Source organism: Scleropages formosus, chromosome 17 (assembly GCF_900964775.1).
Source record: "Scleropages formosus chromosome 17, fSclFor1.1, whole genome shotgun sequence".
Classification (NCBI taxonomy): domain Eukaryota; kingdom Metazoa; phylum Chordata; class Actinopteri; order Osteoglossiformes; family Osteoglossidae; genus Scleropages; species Scleropages formosus.
The window spans coordinates 15,520,389-15,537,301 of NC_041822.1; the positions used below are offsets into that span (position 1 = coordinate 15,520,389).

Consider the following 16,913-nt stretch of genomic DNA (forward strand, 5'->3'; position numbering starts at 1 on the left):
TACAGAAGCTGTAAACACTATGAAAGGAAATTGAATAAAGGCAGTCCCATACTACTATTCTGTTTGGGTAGGTTTTTTTTTTTTTTTTTTCCTCCCAGCCAGGAATGCAAACATGGGTCACTTTCCCTCCGCAATAGACAATTCTTTATAACACGGATAACAAGAAAACAAACTAATCAATTAAAAAAAACAATGTGGAAAATGTTTATTTTTGAAAATTTTTACCTGAAAATTTTGTGAACCGGTTAGTTATCACTGTTGTGAGATGACATAAAAATAAATAACATTAAAAATATATGGGTAGATCAACAAAGACAATGAAACCAGTAAACCTGGCAGCTTTGATAAGACGTTCCCCAAGAGTCCCGTCACTTGAGGTCTGCTTCTTCTCTGATAATGAACCCTGCTGTGCGTGTGCTGCTGAGGTTGCCATTGCCTGTTCTCCTGAGACAGGTTTCACCTTGGCCATTACCCAGCAGCCAACCGCAAGGGTGAAAGTGGAGGCAGGCATTGGCATCGTGACATAATATTCCCAGCATGAGAACCCTTGAAAGAAAAAAAAATAATATGGCCCGAGTTATTTTTTTTAAACAAAAATGCAGCATTAATAACAGCAAAAGGCAGCTGTGTTAAGCCTGCTGTGTTCTATATATGTTCTGTTTTTGGCAAGAAATCTAATAAATATTGTCACAGGAAAAAAGAGACAAGGAATCATTTATTATTCAACAGTTACAGCCATATCCCAAGATACGACCTGAGCTCTGAGAATTCCACTTTAGAAGGAGTTTCACTTAATACACCTACAGTACTTTAGTTTACTGAAGCATTTTTTCGGAAATCTGCAAATCTCCCAGCTGATGAGTAGCACAAGACATTTACTCATTTAGCAGTAACATTTACTCATTTGAAAGCAACTTACAATGATTATTGACTAATATTTATTTGACATCTATCAAAGGGAACTTACACTGACATACTATGCAATCATCCTAAAATCATTCACCTGTGTATACACCATAGCAGTGTAAAACATACCCACACACCTTTACACACTACAAGCCATTTAGAGTCACCAATTATACTTAATGTATTTATGTGATATGTAAAACATCACTGCACTGTGGAATAAAAACAGGGGAACCTTGGGAAACCCATGTGAACACAGGGACAACATGTAAACTCCACAGAAAATGAAAAGGGATCAAACCCAAGTTGAATTACCCAAACCAAACAGATTAATGAAGGGGAACTGCCATGTTATGTTGTGTTATGACAACTAACGTTAACTATTGGACTAATTATGCTCATTTTAATGGGATTCGGTCATATTTCCATATAAATGAATATGTATTTTTTAACTTAATAATGCAGAAAACATTTTACTCTTAAAACTAATGGTAATTGTCTTCACCTTATGAACATTCATACTGTAGGTGAAAACTGGCAGCATCAGTATAGTATGACTGTAACTAAACACAGCTGATATCCCATGTTACAGGCAGTTTCTCAATACCTGGATCCCCAGGATGGCTCTCCAAAATGTTGTCAGTTGGAATGGGAAAAAAGCAACAACTAAATCAGGGAGGTGGTACTGAAGGACTTGTGAATCGATAATCTCATTTTGCAGTGAAGTTTAGCAGGGACACAATTTATATCTCACATATATCTAACACTCAGACAAGAATCTTCCAAAATAACACTAATTGCGTATTCATAAAAAAAAGGGCTGAGTGAGCACCAGATGCAGCTTCTCCACCATGCAAAAAAGCATAAGAGAAAAAAGCCATTTTTAAAAGAGGAACAAAGAGGTTCTCAGACACTGGTTCAGAAGTGTGCACTCAGTACCATTTTCTTGTGGGACAGGATCAGCCTCATTCTCCCCACTTAGCAGGACCACACAGTCACTGGGTGCCTGTACCCGAGCCTGCCAGGTTGACATGGCGACTGGAGGCTCCTGACATGGGAAGAGGGCTCTGTTGTTGATCGGGCAGCCTACGGTGTAAACACAAAGCCTAGGGGCAACAGTTTAGGAAATGCAGTTAGTACATTCCATCCCACACAACCCAGATCAGAACAAGTCAATCATGTTCAAAGCAAGCTACAATATAGTAGGTCCTCTACCTCTCCTTACTAGACCTAGAGTCAAGAAGACGCATAAAATAAGTTTTGTGAAGACACTGACCCAAGAGGGTCGTTTACTATGTGGCTAAAAAACTGTTTTGGACCCAGCCTTCAAGGACTATACTACTATATTGAGCAAACCTTTGGCACTGTATTCAGGAGAACCCACCTGCCACTCTGGTCCTTGGTCCATCTTACTGAGCTTCCCTCAGGCTTGGTCTCATACCAGATCCTCAGGCTGCGGGGAAAGTTGTGAGGAGTTCGAACACCCTTCTTCCTAATCTGCAGACTCCATTTGTCAGTGTGGAACAAGAGAGTTCCGGCTCCACTGGGAGTTGGAGCTCGACTGCAATGATAGTAGAGGCTATGCTGCTGCTCCCAGCATGCAGCAGGCAGAGACATAAGGCCCTGCAACAGTGGAGCAGAGGGGCAGGCAGAGCTCACACCCCCCTCATCCTTTACCCGGAAAGCCTCCATACCTGGCACTAAAGTCACGTCCACCTCTTCCACCCGAGTCACAGCCAGGTCACAGCAGTCCAACACCAGAATGAAGTCACCACTACTCTCATTCTCCCAGGAGTTCTCTGTCAAACCATCACCATGACAACCAGCACAGTCAGAGGTGAGCTGTCTGTGACTTCCACCACAAGCAGTGTCCGATGCATCGGAGGCAGACTGCTCAGCAATGGGCACCTTAGACACCCCCAGATCGATCACTGGCATGACGTGGGATTTCCCAGCAGTACCTGAGTCTCCATCGCAAAACTCCCCAGCCCCTTTTCCTGTCTCCAGGAACAGGAACACACTGCCCTCAAAGACCTTCTTCTCAAAGTGAACTGTCAGGTCAAGCACATAGTGCTTCACCAGCATGTGGTTGGTGTTTGCTTTGAGGGGCAGGTCATCTTGGCTGGGGTCTAAGTCCAGATCCAGGCCCATCCCGAGGTCTGTCTTCATATCTTGTCGCCGACTCTGCCAATCAGGCAAGACCACATCATACAGCAAACCACACAAACAGGTGCCTCAGCACAGACCTCTTATGTGTATTTTCTTGTGCAGAATCAGGGTTATTTTTAAAAATTTGTATTCATATTTTAACCTCACCAAGGAAAACACATTCCTTAATTTTTAATAACTCAAGGCAGGAATATTAAATTATTTAAAACTGTTCATGTGTTGGCAGTTTCTAATTCATGGGTATGCAAACCTGGACTATCAGGTACCATTTTAAAAGCAGGAAGGTATGGGGGAATCTCTTCTGATTACAGAGCTGTGGCCACACTTAATGAAGCTTTGTCAGAAGGTTCAATCCATGCTCGGACTGGAACCACATATCCTGCCACGGACCCTGCAGCGAATGAGGCATGGCCTCTAGGGTTTCTGGATCTTAACAGGACAAAACTGCAAAAGCAATTAAACCGAGAGTCCTCGAAGGCAGCTTCCGGGAGCTCCAGGCAAGAAGCCCAAAAAAGAGGTCCTTAGAGACAAAGGAGCACATCCACCTGAACCCGGAGCCCAGACACTGTAAAGGCTTGAGCCATTAGCCAGGTACTCAGTGGCACGGCACCGCCTACGTCCGGTATTGGAGCCCCACATCAGGCCTCCAACCTCCAGTCATGCAGGTTCAGAATATCAAGAAATCTTGTCCTTTCCTCCTTTCAGATGAGCGTGGAGCTCAGACTACTTCATATTCTCTACTGCACACTGCATCACAATTCTATTGCATCATAAATCCGCTGCGTTGAAACGAGTGCGAGTCTGGAGAACATAGTATAGTAGTATGTACCTCAAGTGGTCCAACACAGCACTGAAGCTGACACTGCACTGCTGTGTCTGTACAGTGACTATGCTCAGCCCAACACTTGCTAGTAGTAAGTTACACTACTCATAGAAGAGTTGCTGAAAGAGTGAGCAATGGTGTATGGATGTACTGTTATTAACAAACTTGACCCCAACAAACGTCAGACGTCACTTATCATGGCGGGTAGCACGTCAGGGGAACGACTCACAACCGCTCGAGGTAAAAACTGTGACCATTTTTTACACCTTCCTGTGATAAAACAACGTGCACTGTGTAAATGGAGCGAGAGACCAGAAAAGTGACAAACTAAAAGATAAATATGATTAAACAGCACTCAGGAAAACGAGCGAGATGTGCAGCCAAATCCGCGAGCGTTCGCCCTCGCAAACCGAACACAAACCTAGGCGCGCGGGCGCGGAGCGGAGTGAAGTGCAGCGCAGCGGCGGCGGCTCCGGCTCGTCTTTGTGACGTCATCATCCAGCGACCGCAAGTTTTAGTGTTTCAGCTGGAAACTTTCTTGGCACTGTTTCATACACCTGGCTTGTAAAATGAACTGTGCGGTATCCTACTTTACCAGAGTTTCTAGCTCTGAATGTTAACAAAAAAACAGAAGTGCTAAATAATGCAATTAATATGCAAGCTATAATAGAGAAAGCATTCACTCGATTAGTGTAACCGTTTAATACAGCAGAAGGAAAAACACAAAGATTTAACATTTTTCTGTTCAATTTATTAGGTCTCAACATTTATCATCAGGTGCATCCCACTGAAAGTTACATTATGGCCACTGACTTAACATCACAGTGTATTTCAGAACATACAGTATCATATAGTAAAATATACAGTATGTACTATTGAAAAATAGATTCCAGTGCATATTTTCCATTTACTAATAACCACAAGTTCTGTTTAAAAAAAAAAAAAAAAAAAAACAGCTAATTGTTGTAACAGACAATGATATGTTTATTCAATGAACTTGGAAAAAAGTACATTCCAATAGTATTTTCAAGAATTCCATGGGTCTTTTTTTTTGAATCTTTCAACAAAAAAAAATTATTTTGGAATACCACGATGAGGTTAAGGACTTTCAAGCAGTAATTAGCTGTGATGTTGTCTGTAGGCTGCTGTGACAGCAGGGACACAGGAGGAGGTGTGTTCCAGTGCCCATATTCCCCCCATGTTCCCTACCAGTCTACATGGGTGTCCTACTTCCAGAATGAAATAGTCAAACAGCTGTCTGTGACTACACTGGAAGAAAAATGGATAAAATATAAATAAAAAAAAAACAATTATATGGACCAAGTACATTAAGAAATAAAAAGTACTGCTGGTTTTATGAAAGGAAAACATACTGGGAAAGTGGAACTTACATATCATGAACCAACGGCATAATTTAGTTCATAAATAATTGTACCTGCACTGTTTTTATTTCAAGGCACACAACCTCCTATTAAAAGGTTTAAATAAAACCACCTGGCCAACACCTAAAATTAAAAGCTATACACTAGTTTGCAGCACATCGCATCACATGCAATTACTTCTTTATCCAAGGAAGCTTAGGCCCACTTCCTGCAGTTCTGTAGCACATTTTGTACTGCTGTTTTCCTTCTTGGAGAAGGAATTCACCATATGAGAGGTGGCTGTACCGCACTGCTTTATTTCAGAGGGGTTATCCTCCAGAATGTAAACCTGACTCATGAACTCAAAATAAATAACATTCTAAAAAAAATCTATACAGCTAAATGCTTTTAAGTAAATACACTATATATTGCAGCTTCAGTAATTTGGAGAAAGTATTCCCTTTTTACAGTTGGATACATTATTCACTACCATAATTTCCAGCATGAGGAACTAGCAGTTGTTTTTGTAAGGCTGTATTTTGATTTCCAAGTGTGATCATTAGAGACTGACAGGTAATAAAAGAAGAAGGTATCTTCACTCACAGCTCAGTCAGTGTTTTTTTTACTACTGACCTTTCTGTTACCTGTCCCAGGGCCTGAATCGGCTGTTTGTCATGGATTTTATGGTCAGATAAATGTACTCGGGGATTAGGACACAAAGTTCCTACAGGCTCTTAATACTACCATCTATAGAGAAATCTCTATTTTGGATAGTATACTGTATATACAGTAGATTACACCATCCTAGTGGTACACATTGATTTACTGAAAGAATTAAGATACTATTTGCATTCGTCTGTAAACTGTATATGTACTTCTTAAATATTTTTAAGAAACACTGCACTAATTTAATCATAGGAGTTTTCGCTATGCCATATGACCTTTTAATTTATATCTACATCTTTAGGAACTGGTAAGAAACTATATGAAATATACTCTTTTTTCCCCACTGTTTTTTGTCAGTGGTCGAGATCCTCACTGATAGCAGAACATTTCAATGTGAAATGTGAAGCCATTAATTTTGGGTCTGCTGCAGGCAGACTCCACCACAGCAGCCTTCTGGGATTTTGTTCTTGTTTCTCATCTCTCCTCTCCATCTCTTGGTGCCTTGTGAGCCTGGTTTCTGCAGGGGTTACACACGTAGCAGGTGGCTGAGGGTCTCAGGGATTTTCTTCCGCGGTTTTTCGGAGGCTGAGTCGTTTGAACGAATCCCTGTTAAATAACACGAAGCAGGTGGTGTTAGGGCTGGGGATGAGGGTGGAGGGCATCAATATTTCACACACAACTGGAGAGAGCTGCCTGTAGTTGATTTTCATCAGGCCTGGAGTGTGCCAATGGCAACATACTGTCAACAGTGTTCTTCCATCACTCTAAATGGCAGACTGTCAAAATGAATTATGTTTTACAATCATTGCTAATTAAATAAACTTGTCCTCCGTAGCAAAGCAGCTAGATAAATGATATACATCGTTTCTTTTCTTTGACAGCTATATTACTTTTTGCTATTTTCAACTTGAACTATATAATGTCAATGACTTTATCAGGTGGGATTGCTTCCATACCTGCTCTCAATCCGTGGCTTAATGATGGGCTTATACAGGTCAGGAATCTTCCTTTCTAGCATAGGCCGGAGGTTTTCCCTCAGCTTGTTGTAGTTCTTCTTTAGTTCCTGCTGGTATTCCTTTTGGTCTGGAGTGATGAGATGTTTGTTCTTCTCTACTGCTTCTCCGCACCTGCCATAGCAGAACAAGCTAATGACTATACCAAACTCACCATTCCTATCGGGCAAGGACATTTCGCTAAACAGCTGCAATGTGATGACAATGTTGACGTAATACCAGTCCAATATTGTGCCCTCTGAAAATACTAACCACCGCCCTCTGTTATTTGGTCTGGCCTTCAATTTACAGCTATGAGCAGAATTCCAGTATAATCGTGATTTGTTGACTATATCCAGACTTGGTGTACACACATTCCAGTACTGAACAAGGTGAAATTTGACTGCTATCACAATGAATTGTAACTGTGCCATATACAGTATATGGTCTTGACCTTGTTGTACAGGTAGATGGCAACAACTAGATTACGTTGCAAAATGCAGACGTAAATTTTAATGCTTCTTTTCAATTTTATAAAAGAAAGTTATGACAAAAAAATCCCACCAATGAACATTTTTCTCTCTCTCCATTTCAAAAAGCAGGAAAAAGAGTTTTAACATAATTTGATGACATTTTCCCAGCTGTTTCTCTTCACTATTGACCTTAGTGAGAATTCGTGTTTGAATTATATGGATGTGTCTTCTGGCAGAAGTAAACAGAAAAAAGGAACAAAAAATGTAATGTTAAAAAAAGAAACATGTTCAAAGAGAACAGAGACAGGCTTGCATTTGACTTGCCATTTTACATAACTGATATGGAAAATGAAGAACAAAAACCATATGTATTCAGAAGTGGTAACGGTTGCTCTCCATGAAAGCGGGGAAATATATGGATATCCAGCAAAGTCTCACAAGCTGAGTTTTGTTGATTTAATGGCCAAACACCTCTTCATGGAGCAGGAGTCTGATGAAGCCACATGCACTGAGCCAAAATGGCATGTTGGAAAAAAAAATTTAAATGCAAGTTCTTATATGGCATTGGAGGGCAGAGCCAAGCTTGTGTGGATTATGGGGGAAAATAAACATTTTGGAAATTATAGTAAATATTTGTCAGTGAGCTGGCAGCAATCAAGTGGTGGAATCTGACATTAGAGCTCCAAATGAAAGCCACCTTTCGAAGGGCAACGATACATTCCCACGATGAGCACGCGCTACTTGGGGGGAAAAAATGCAGGACTCGAAGCTTTTTATCTTTTCCAGAAATGGAAGCATAAAGTCCGTTTAAAAGCTGAAATATGCCAAAGGCACATATCTGATGAATATTTGAAAGCGTGTGCTTCATGGGAAATGGAAAACGAACAGAAAACCACGCAAATGTTCTGCCAAATGGCTTTCTTAGAGTCCACAGAGGGTGGATAACTGAAAATTAAACTTTTTTAAATGACCATTAATGTTCTCTAATATGCTTAATGACAGCAAATAGGTATGCTGTGGTTTGCTGGCCTTTTCTTCCCATATTTTTTTCCCCTTCTTAAAAAGCATTCTGCAGCAACAGCCAAACCAGTGCCTCATCAATCTCTGTGATGTCTGTCTATCTGATCCTGCAGGTCCTTTTAGTCCATGTGTTGGCAGTATCAAGGACTAACTATTAAAATAGTAACAAGGATGCTATACAATTAAAAATTACTAATAAGATGGACACACACACACACACAATTTTCTGAACTGCTTGTCCCATACGGGGTCACGGGGAACCGGAGCCTAACCCGGCAACACAGGGCGTAAGGCTGGCGGGGGAGGGGACACACCCAGGACGGGACGCCAGTCCGTCGCAAGGCACCCGAAGAGGGATTCGAACCCCAGACCCACCGGAGAGCAGGACCCGGTCCAACCCACTGCGCCACCGCGGCCCCTTAAGATAGACACGTAGACCACAAATATCCCAGTTACCAAATATTGCCATGCGTTCAGATATATTCAGACAGGCTGAAACCGATTGAAACATCGCTCTCTCTGCCTCCGTACGTGCATCTGTCAGTCTTCCTCAGAGCGTACAACTCTCAGTCTCTGGGCTTTGCACACGACTCTCTCTCTGCATATCCGTCTACTTCTGTTTATGCATCTCTCACTCTGCCTCTGTGGGTGCATCTCTCTAAGCCAGGCCTCACCGCAGGATGAATTCTTTGAAGCACAGTCGCAGTTTGTTGTGGTGACGGAAGAGCTTGGGGTCCGCTGGGATTTCGTTCAGGAAGACCTGGGCCACCTCCAAGGGTCCCTTCAAAACAAGAGAGAGGTTAGAGGAGGGAAGGGTAAGGAACACTCCCCTTCATGGGAAAACAAATAGCTAAATGACTGTTAAATGCATTAAAGCTTCAATGTACAGCCAGCACATCGGGAAGAGATTAGTCTTTGAGCCTTGTGTATGGCTCACATCGACATAAAACCCTTGTGTGCTTTGTGTGTTTGTTTCTGTCTGCACTCTGTATCTAGTCTTTTAAACTCATGTTCAAATCCCCCTGGAAAAAGCCATCTTTTCAACAGACATACCAGTGTGATGATTTAAGCACCAGAGAAAACATATATAAAAAGATGGGAACTTAATTTATCAATACCATATTGTAACTTTTTTCAAAATGTTTTTTTATGAGTGAGAACTTGTGTTCATATCCTGTAAACAGACTGTAGATATAACTGAGATCGGGTTATAAATGCAGACAAGATCAGAAAACATACAAAACTAAACAAAAAAAATATACTGTGGAATATGTAATCACCGCAAATATTCTAATCAGTCAAGCTTCTTGGATTGAAACTGTGTTGCTAACAGAGGTATTGGAAAAACTGACTGAAATTGAGTCAGCATCTGTATTGCTTTGTTTGTAAACTGCACTTTTGTTTACTCACACTGAAGAAATATGTCTGCTAAATTAATAAATATAAATGTAAATAAGTGCAATAGGGAATTTAATATTTTCAAGTAAGTCGGAAAAGGAACTCAAATTGGTCTCATATATTATATGAGAGTGTATAAGAAGTGCAGAATATCTGTACTTTAAAAATGCATGAAATGTATATTATATATTATCATTAAAATACAACTGCGGAATTACGCTTGAAGCTTTCGAATTGGCAAAAAGCTATACTGGGTGTATTCTGACATCAGGACATGTTATTTACTCTAGAGATTTAGAGGCCAAAGAAAGTTCATAGAAATGAAAACACATTATTGCACAAGGGCAAGACAGTAAATCTAACTTCCCACTGAAACAAGCACATATTGCGCTAATGTTTATGGTGCAAGATTTATGGTCAAATGGGTGAGGATCACAAACCTGATTGACTGTGGCCCCTACAGAGCCCTGCAGCACCATCTGCAGCATTTTGGCATCAGGCTGCTCCCGGTGAGTGGCCACAGCCAGCTCTCGTGTCTTCTTCTGCATATCCTCAATGGCCACCTCAATGGGTGTGAGGTCAAACTGTGGATGGCCAGAAACAGCAACAGTGGAACAGCTGTTAGAGCAGCGGAAAAGATCTTCGACGCTTTTGGAAGAAAACACCCTGTGTAATCCATTTCATTAATCTCTGTAAATTAGCAGCTGTATAGATGTGCCGAAGTGACAGTGATTAGCATCTACTGAGCAAATAACGACTGTGTTGCAGTAACAGCCACAGTGTGCCATGCAGTGGCAGATTTCATGATGAAGCTCAAGCTGTGATTCTCCTCTGTCAGAATGAGATCATATTACAGTGGCAGAGAGATACATAATATGCCCTTGTTTAGGTTTCTTAGTCTGGGAAAAGGAAGCAGGCATGAAGGAATGTGGGCTACCTCCTCTTTCTGTATGACATTGATGCGAGTCTTGATGTAAGGGAAAGCATGCATGGTGGTGAGGATGGTCTTCCTCTTGTACTGCTCGTTGAGCTCGCCACGTGGTTTGCCACTCTTGGTGAATGGAGTAGTGTACATGAAGCGGCGCAGGTTGAAGTTCTTCTCAAAGTTCGTCAGCCGGTCCTTCATCTCATAGTCATCAAAGTAGGGCTCCACAAAGGTGATCTGGATGTAAGCCTGAAAGACAGGGTGAGACGAGAGTAGATGTACGAAGCAGCAATCCATGAACAACGTGTCAGTGTGCTTTAAAGTACAACGCGACATGATAGCAACCACAAAACATCTCCAGCTGATCAAAGTGCAAGCTTCTTTCTATGCCTGTGATATTGGTCCATCTAGTCTAACAAAGGGTCTTGCGCTTGACTCTTCTGTCTCTTTACCTTATTTGGATTCAGCTTGTTTCTGTCAACAGGTGTGGAATCCTTGATGATCTCTAGTGCATCTCCTCCAAAACACTGACTATAGAAAGACTGCAGAAAAAAGCAGATCAGAAATGTTACTGCACATTCCTCTTACTTTACCTTTGCAACAAGACCCTACAGAAGGTACTATTTCCATTTATAAAGCAGTAAAACCTGTGATTCTGGTACAGTGAAACAGAAAGTAACAGTGTTACCTCACAGCTACTGAGCTGTGGATTTGAATCAGGCTTAGTCATCGCAGAGTGCAGTTTGCTTATTCTCCCCATGTTTGTGTGAAGTTTCCTCCCACAATCCTAAAACGTGTTTCAGATGAACTGGTGACTCTAAATTGCCTCAGCACGTGTGAGTGTGAGGGAATGAGTATGTGTGATTTCCCTGCAATGGACGGTTATGCTGTCCATGGTACGCCGTGCCTCACATCTTTCGCTTCCTTGAAAGGCTCCAGACCACTGTGACCCTGCATTGGTTAATAAGTTACTGGTAATGAATGAATGAATGAATGAATGAATATATGCTGTGATATAGTATACAAACAAGGAAGGTGAAGGTTCAAGATTCACTCCACTGCCACACAATATAATATTCTTTCATGCACTGCACGTGATGCTATTTTTCACATTAATTGTAAGTAGCACAAGTAACCAAGACACAGTGTCTATGTTTTGTTTACCTCTAATCTGTGGGAGATTTCTGGCAGATGAGTGATCCCAGGTTCCTTGTAAATGAACTCCCTCTCATCCAGGTCCCCAAACTTGGCGCCGTAGAAGCCGACACGGAAATATGTTCCAAACATTCTCTTGTGACCCTACAGTGACGTCCACGTGGTGTTCTCATTACACTTACACAACTGACCACTCCAAAACATCCCCAAGCACCTACATATCTTCCGTTTCCTGTAAGTGCCCCCCTTATAATAACAAGAACTAAGCTGATTGTCAATTATGCATTTAACTAAATAACACACTAACCGTTTTGATTATAAGAGGCATAAAAAATTACAGGATACTACAAAATGTTTTCTTCAGCCTGGCCGAAGCTGTGTAACAGTTGTTAGCTGACTCAAACGTGAAGAACTGAAAGACCTGAGGGAATCAGTGGACCAGGTTCTCGCTGCCCGGTTTACCTTGTGATTGATGTTCTCAAAGGCCTTCTGCAGCTTATCGTGTATGAAGGCCAGCTTGCGAAAGTCCCTGTGGGCCTCCAGGATGGGCAGGATGATTTTAAAGACCTCATTGACGGTCTCATACAGGCCAGCCTGCACAGACAGCATATGATACGGAGGGTTTAATGAGAAGAAATGCGCAATGGACAAACACACGGACATACACACATGCACACGGTGAGGGTCGACTATAGCTGTCTATGATGAGTCCCCACTGGGCTGCCCTTCACTACACGGCCTTGTCACTCACATTGCTGAAAAGGTCAGCGGCCAGCTCGAGTAGCCCCACAAGGCCATTCTCTGTGAAGTACCGTGCTGAGCACACGCCATCTTCATCCGGGGACAGGATATCGTCTGACACGGCCGATTCCTCCAGCACATTGGGGGAAATGTTCTGCCATGGGATAGACAAGTTTCTCCCATTTAAAACCCAAGCTTTACGCCCATGATTCACAGCAGGTGGTGTAGTGGTTAGAGTTGTTGCCTTCCAACTGAAGGATGCAGGTTCAAATCCATATTCCTGATACTGTAAATGTTACCCAGCTGTGTAAATGGGCAAATGACTAAGTAGCTTAGGGCACAAGTCTAGCATGGGAAGACACCTTTGACAAATCAGTTAACTACTGTTTAAAAATTCTTTTTTTTTCTTAACAAAACTATTCCCAATGAGACTGAGGCTTTTAGTAATTACAGTGTGCCCATGTGGTTAGCAGGATATTTTTAGTGTTTAAGAATAAGATGCTTACTCAAGGATGCAAAGGTAAAACAGCCAGATCTGAATTTGACCCCAAACCTTTTGGTCACTTGTTACCAACACTATCTACTAAACTTGGTCATGTTAACACACCCAGTTCTCAGGGGAACGCTGCTGAAAGTCCAATACTTCTGACTATACTAAGACACAAAGACTATAGTAAGACATACTGTCCATTTGCGCAACCTGGCTGTGAGCAGTTAAGGAGGAAGTAGCAGGTTCCTCTGCCCTCCCACCAGGTCCACCCTATGAGCTGGACAGAAGGTAATCACCATAATATAAAGAGCTGCAGATCCAGTGCTCGCTCACCTGGAAGGTGACACTGCCCACAGGCAGGTACTTGTGGTCCTCCAGCATACTGAGGTACTCAGCCACCAGGGCAGCAGCGTGCACCAAGCACATGGCTGCCTCTGTGAAGCACTTTTTGTTTTTATGCTTTTCTGCCATGTTCTGTAGCCAGGTCAGTCGCAGGTCTGGAGAGGTCTGGTACCCCTTTGCTATTCTGCAGTGTCAAGCAAGGGTAAGTTAGCTGACTTTCCGTAGGACAGCACAATTTCAGAAAAAATTAAGAACTGACCATAAAAACAAGTGAATTTTAAAATGATACTTTTAGAAAACTAAATTGTACATTGATAAAGTGCAGTACACTTTAGCTATTTACATAATTTCTTCTCCTCATTCAGTGAACAGTGTAACTACAAAATTAATGTGCTGTATTTACTCTTGGAAAATTGTGTAATCCAATTCCCTTTACTATTAAGTTCATAATTTACAAGACATGCAGTTCAACACATCTTCAAGTACAATTTGTCATGAATATATAGCAAAATCTGTCAAAGACAAAGAAGTTTGCATTTCAGAGTGTTAATGTGAAATACACATAAACACACACACACACATATACATATATATACACATATATATATATAAATGTATATGTTCCCTGTAGTTCCCATAACACAGGAGGACAGAAGTCAATGGGTCCAACATGCTGTCATACAGCTTAGGCAGCAAGTGAGTCGACAGTCACAGGGAAATGAGAACCAGGAGACCTGACAGAAGTGGTGAAGTGCACAGGGGTTAGAGAGAGGGTTGGGAGGAGAAATTACAGAGAGGGACGCTGCCGGGAACTCTGGTGTGGTTACTGCTCATCCTGACACTGCTAAGAACATCTAAATGTCTCCATATTTTCTGTAATACATTTACAGCAGAAAACTCCTTATTTTGATTTCAAATGTTCCTGTTTTTTTTCAGCTGCAGAGATGAGCTCTTTATACAGGGCAAACAGTACAAAAGTTTATCTCAAGCTGATGTGCGTGTGGGGCTGCTGAGCCTGGATGTTTGTGTTTGGGTGCCTGTGTGTCCCAATAGTTACCTGTACATGAGGTCCATCAGCATCTCGGGGTCCTCCTGGAACTCCCTCATCTTCACTGTGTCTGACAGGATGCTGTTCAAGTTTCTTAGAAGTTCGTCCACCTGAGCACAAAACAGAGTGTGCACAAAGTTGTCATTAACGCCCCTGCCTTTACACCTAACATCCAACATCCACCCAAAAATATGACAGAGGCTTTTACTGATTCCAAAAATACTCACACAGAGACAGTGTAAAGAATTTTGTGTCATGTGTAGTGTGTTTGTGGTTAGTGTACATGTAGGGCAACACCAGCACAGGACCCTATTTGTATAGGGCAGAGCCAGGTGCTACAGAGGACAGTTCTTGTGCAGGACAGTGTCTGTAGAAGGCACCAGTACCGGTATGAGGCAGAATGCAAGTTTATAGGCACAATCAGGCAGCTGTACCTGTGAGGGAAACTGTGTAGACTGCACTTCTGTGTCTTCTTCTGCATATGCCAGCATGGTGCGCAGCGAACGGCGCAAATACTCCTCATGGAAGTCTGAAGACTTGCCCACCAGAGAGGCCAGTGACATGGTCACCTGCATCTTCACCCTTGAGAAGTTCTGTAAATACGGTATACTTCAGCAACACAAACATGACAAGGAAGAAGAAAGGCACACCCCAGACCACAGCATATTGAAATGCATCTATCTGTGATACAGTTTGAGTTATAAATACTAAGGATTCTAAGTGCTTGAACGTTACAATTTGTGTGATCGATGCCGACTGATTCAAGTGTTGTACTTTTTTTTTTTTTTAAACTTAATCCTACAAATTACAGAGAGCATCTCTGTTTAACAAGAAGGCATTTCAGTGGCCTGCAAACATCTTACACTGTGAGAACAGACACTTGGTGGTACTCTATTCCGCCAGCTCAACGATAAAGGTTAAAGACCAAACATATAAAGTGTGAGAGGTTAAACCGCCTTCATGTTATAAGCGCACAAAACCTCAATCATTTTCTGTCCACTGTAGCTGATGCTCAGAGTGATATCATCGATTTTGGGCTCAAACATCGGAGAGGAAATCCAATCCATCTTGTTTAGCGCCAGGAAATGGCAAAATGATCCCCCCATTAATGCATGTATAATTGGCAATGGATCATGTTAATGACACCATTACGGTACATCAACCGCACTGCGAGGTTTTGCTGCTGCTGCTTCTGCTGCTGTCCTTGTGGTTTGGGTGAGGCTTGCCATAAACCGTGACTTTACAACGGAGCTGTGTGCATGATTGATCCTGCCTGCCCCCGCCCCTCCAAATCTAATTACAGCAGAAAATCAAACAAACAAAGAGCGAAATGAGTGAGTCATCACGCTGGAATAAAGGTGAATCACTCTGCGGCTACGCTTAAGCCAATCAGGGCTGCTGTTCACCCCACTCAAGCTAAACAAACACAGAGCAAGAGGCACGGCACGCCAGCAAGGAGAAACACGTTCCCTATCAATCAGAGATGGACACAAGCACAAACTAAACCTTTTTGCCACCAACTCAACGTTTTAATTACAGGAAACACAGAATAAACACAGGAAATACTGCAGCCCAGTTGGCAGCATATCATCCATGGAGTCCTCAATGTGGTGTTCTCCGTGGCTTTAATGCAATATCACATCTGTGTCCTGTGGCAGAGCACTTCCCATACATCGCAGAGGGGATATGTTATGCATGTGTGTATGTGCGCATCTACGGCCGTGTCCTTACGCTGGCAGAGCTGTAACTGTATCTCATGATGAGGTATAGCGTGGCACAGGCCTGGTTCCTATTGCTGTCCAAGCTGCTGCTGCAGTGCTGCAGGACCTTCTGGCAAAGGTCCGCACACTGCTCTGCCTCCTCCTCAAACAGCAGGTCCCCGAACTGCAAAGCAAGCGTACTAACGTCACATGGGGCAACCAAACATGTGTGCTCATGGTCGTACATTAACACGTGCACTTGCGGGACAGCGGCTAGTACCTTGACGATGAGTGCACGGAGAGTGCTGAAGCAATGGGACAGGAAGGTGGTGCTCTGGTTGCAGCTGATACAGTGCAGCAAAACCCGCAGCACTCCACCCAGGGCATTGTCTTTACAGTCCACCATTGACACACCCTGCGAAGACACAAAGACAAGAGATCATACTAGAGTCACAGAGACATGTAGGGATCCACAGAAGTACAAGAGTGCTCAGTTACACATCTATTAAGAAGTGGTCAATTCAACAGTGAACATTATTCAATTTAGTTTCATTTACTTCAGCATATGGACTAAAATGTACAAAGACATGCACAGACTGAACAACCACTATTGTCCTATTTTAGTAATTGTTGTAATGTCTAGCGCTGTTTGCACAAGTCTTGCACACGTGCACTTTACGTAGTCTGTGTCGGTAACTCTGTCT

General features: G+C 42.4%; 2 protein-coding genes across 11 annotated transcripts in view; both read right to left on the bottom strand.

Annotated features, from left to right (window-relative positions):
• Positions 1–4,375, bottom strand: part of aopep (aminopeptidase O (putative)) — a 62,517-nt gene extending 58,142 nt beyond the window's left edge. For 3 of the 4 annotated variants that reach the window (XM_029259497.1, XM_018759424.2, XM_018759425.2), the window contains exons 1-4: positions 4,320–4,375; positions 2,291–3,090; positions 1,846–2,012; positions 333–546 (exon numbers count right to left, since the gene is read on the bottom strand). In XM_029259497.1, the coding sequence (XP_029115330.1) occupies positions 333–546; positions 1,846–2,012; positions 2,291–3,075 (1,166 nt within the window). In that variant the 5' untranslated portion in view covers positions 3,076–3,090; positions 4,320–4,375. Of the gene's footprint in view, positions 1–332; positions 547–1,845; positions 2,013–2,290; positions 3,625–4,319 lie in introns of those variants that run through there. The other variant, XM_018759423.2, reaches the window with a different exon arrangement.
• A 564-nt stretch (positions 4,376–4,939) lies between these two features.
• dock8 (dedicator of cytokinesis 8) overlaps positions 4,940–16,913 on the bottom strand; it is a 55,565-nt gene continuing 43,591 nt past the window's right edge. For all 7 annotated transcript variants that reach the window (XM_018759259.2, XM_018759261.1, XM_018759263.1 and 4 more), the window contains 14 exons: positions 16,490–16,624; positions 16,241–16,393; positions 14,944–15,102; positions 14,519–14,619; positions 13,453–13,645; positions 12,640–12,783; positions 12,351–12,482; positions 11,898–12,032; positions 11,186–11,275; positions 10,746–10,982; positions 10,249–10,392; positions 9,085–9,191; positions 6,882–7,052; positions 4,940–6,531 (listed from right to left, as the gene is read on the bottom strand). In XM_018759259.2, coding sequence (XP_018614775.1) covers positions 6,480–6,531; positions 6,882–7,052; positions 9,085–9,191; positions 10,249–10,392; positions 10,746–10,982; positions 11,186–11,275; positions 11,898–12,032; positions 12,351–12,482; positions 12,640–12,783; positions 13,453–13,645; positions 14,519–14,619; positions 14,944–15,102; positions 16,241–16,393; positions 16,490–16,624 — 1,953 coding nt within the window. In that variant the 3' untranslated portion in view covers positions 4,940–6,479. The remainder of the gene's footprint in view (positions 6,532–6,881; positions 7,053–9,084; positions 9,192–10,248; positions 10,393–10,745; positions 10,983–11,185; positions 11,276–11,897; positions 12,033–12,350; positions 12,483–12,639; positions 12,784–13,452; positions 13,646–14,518; positions 14,620–14,943; positions 15,103–16,240; positions 16,394–16,489; positions 16,625–16,913) is intronic.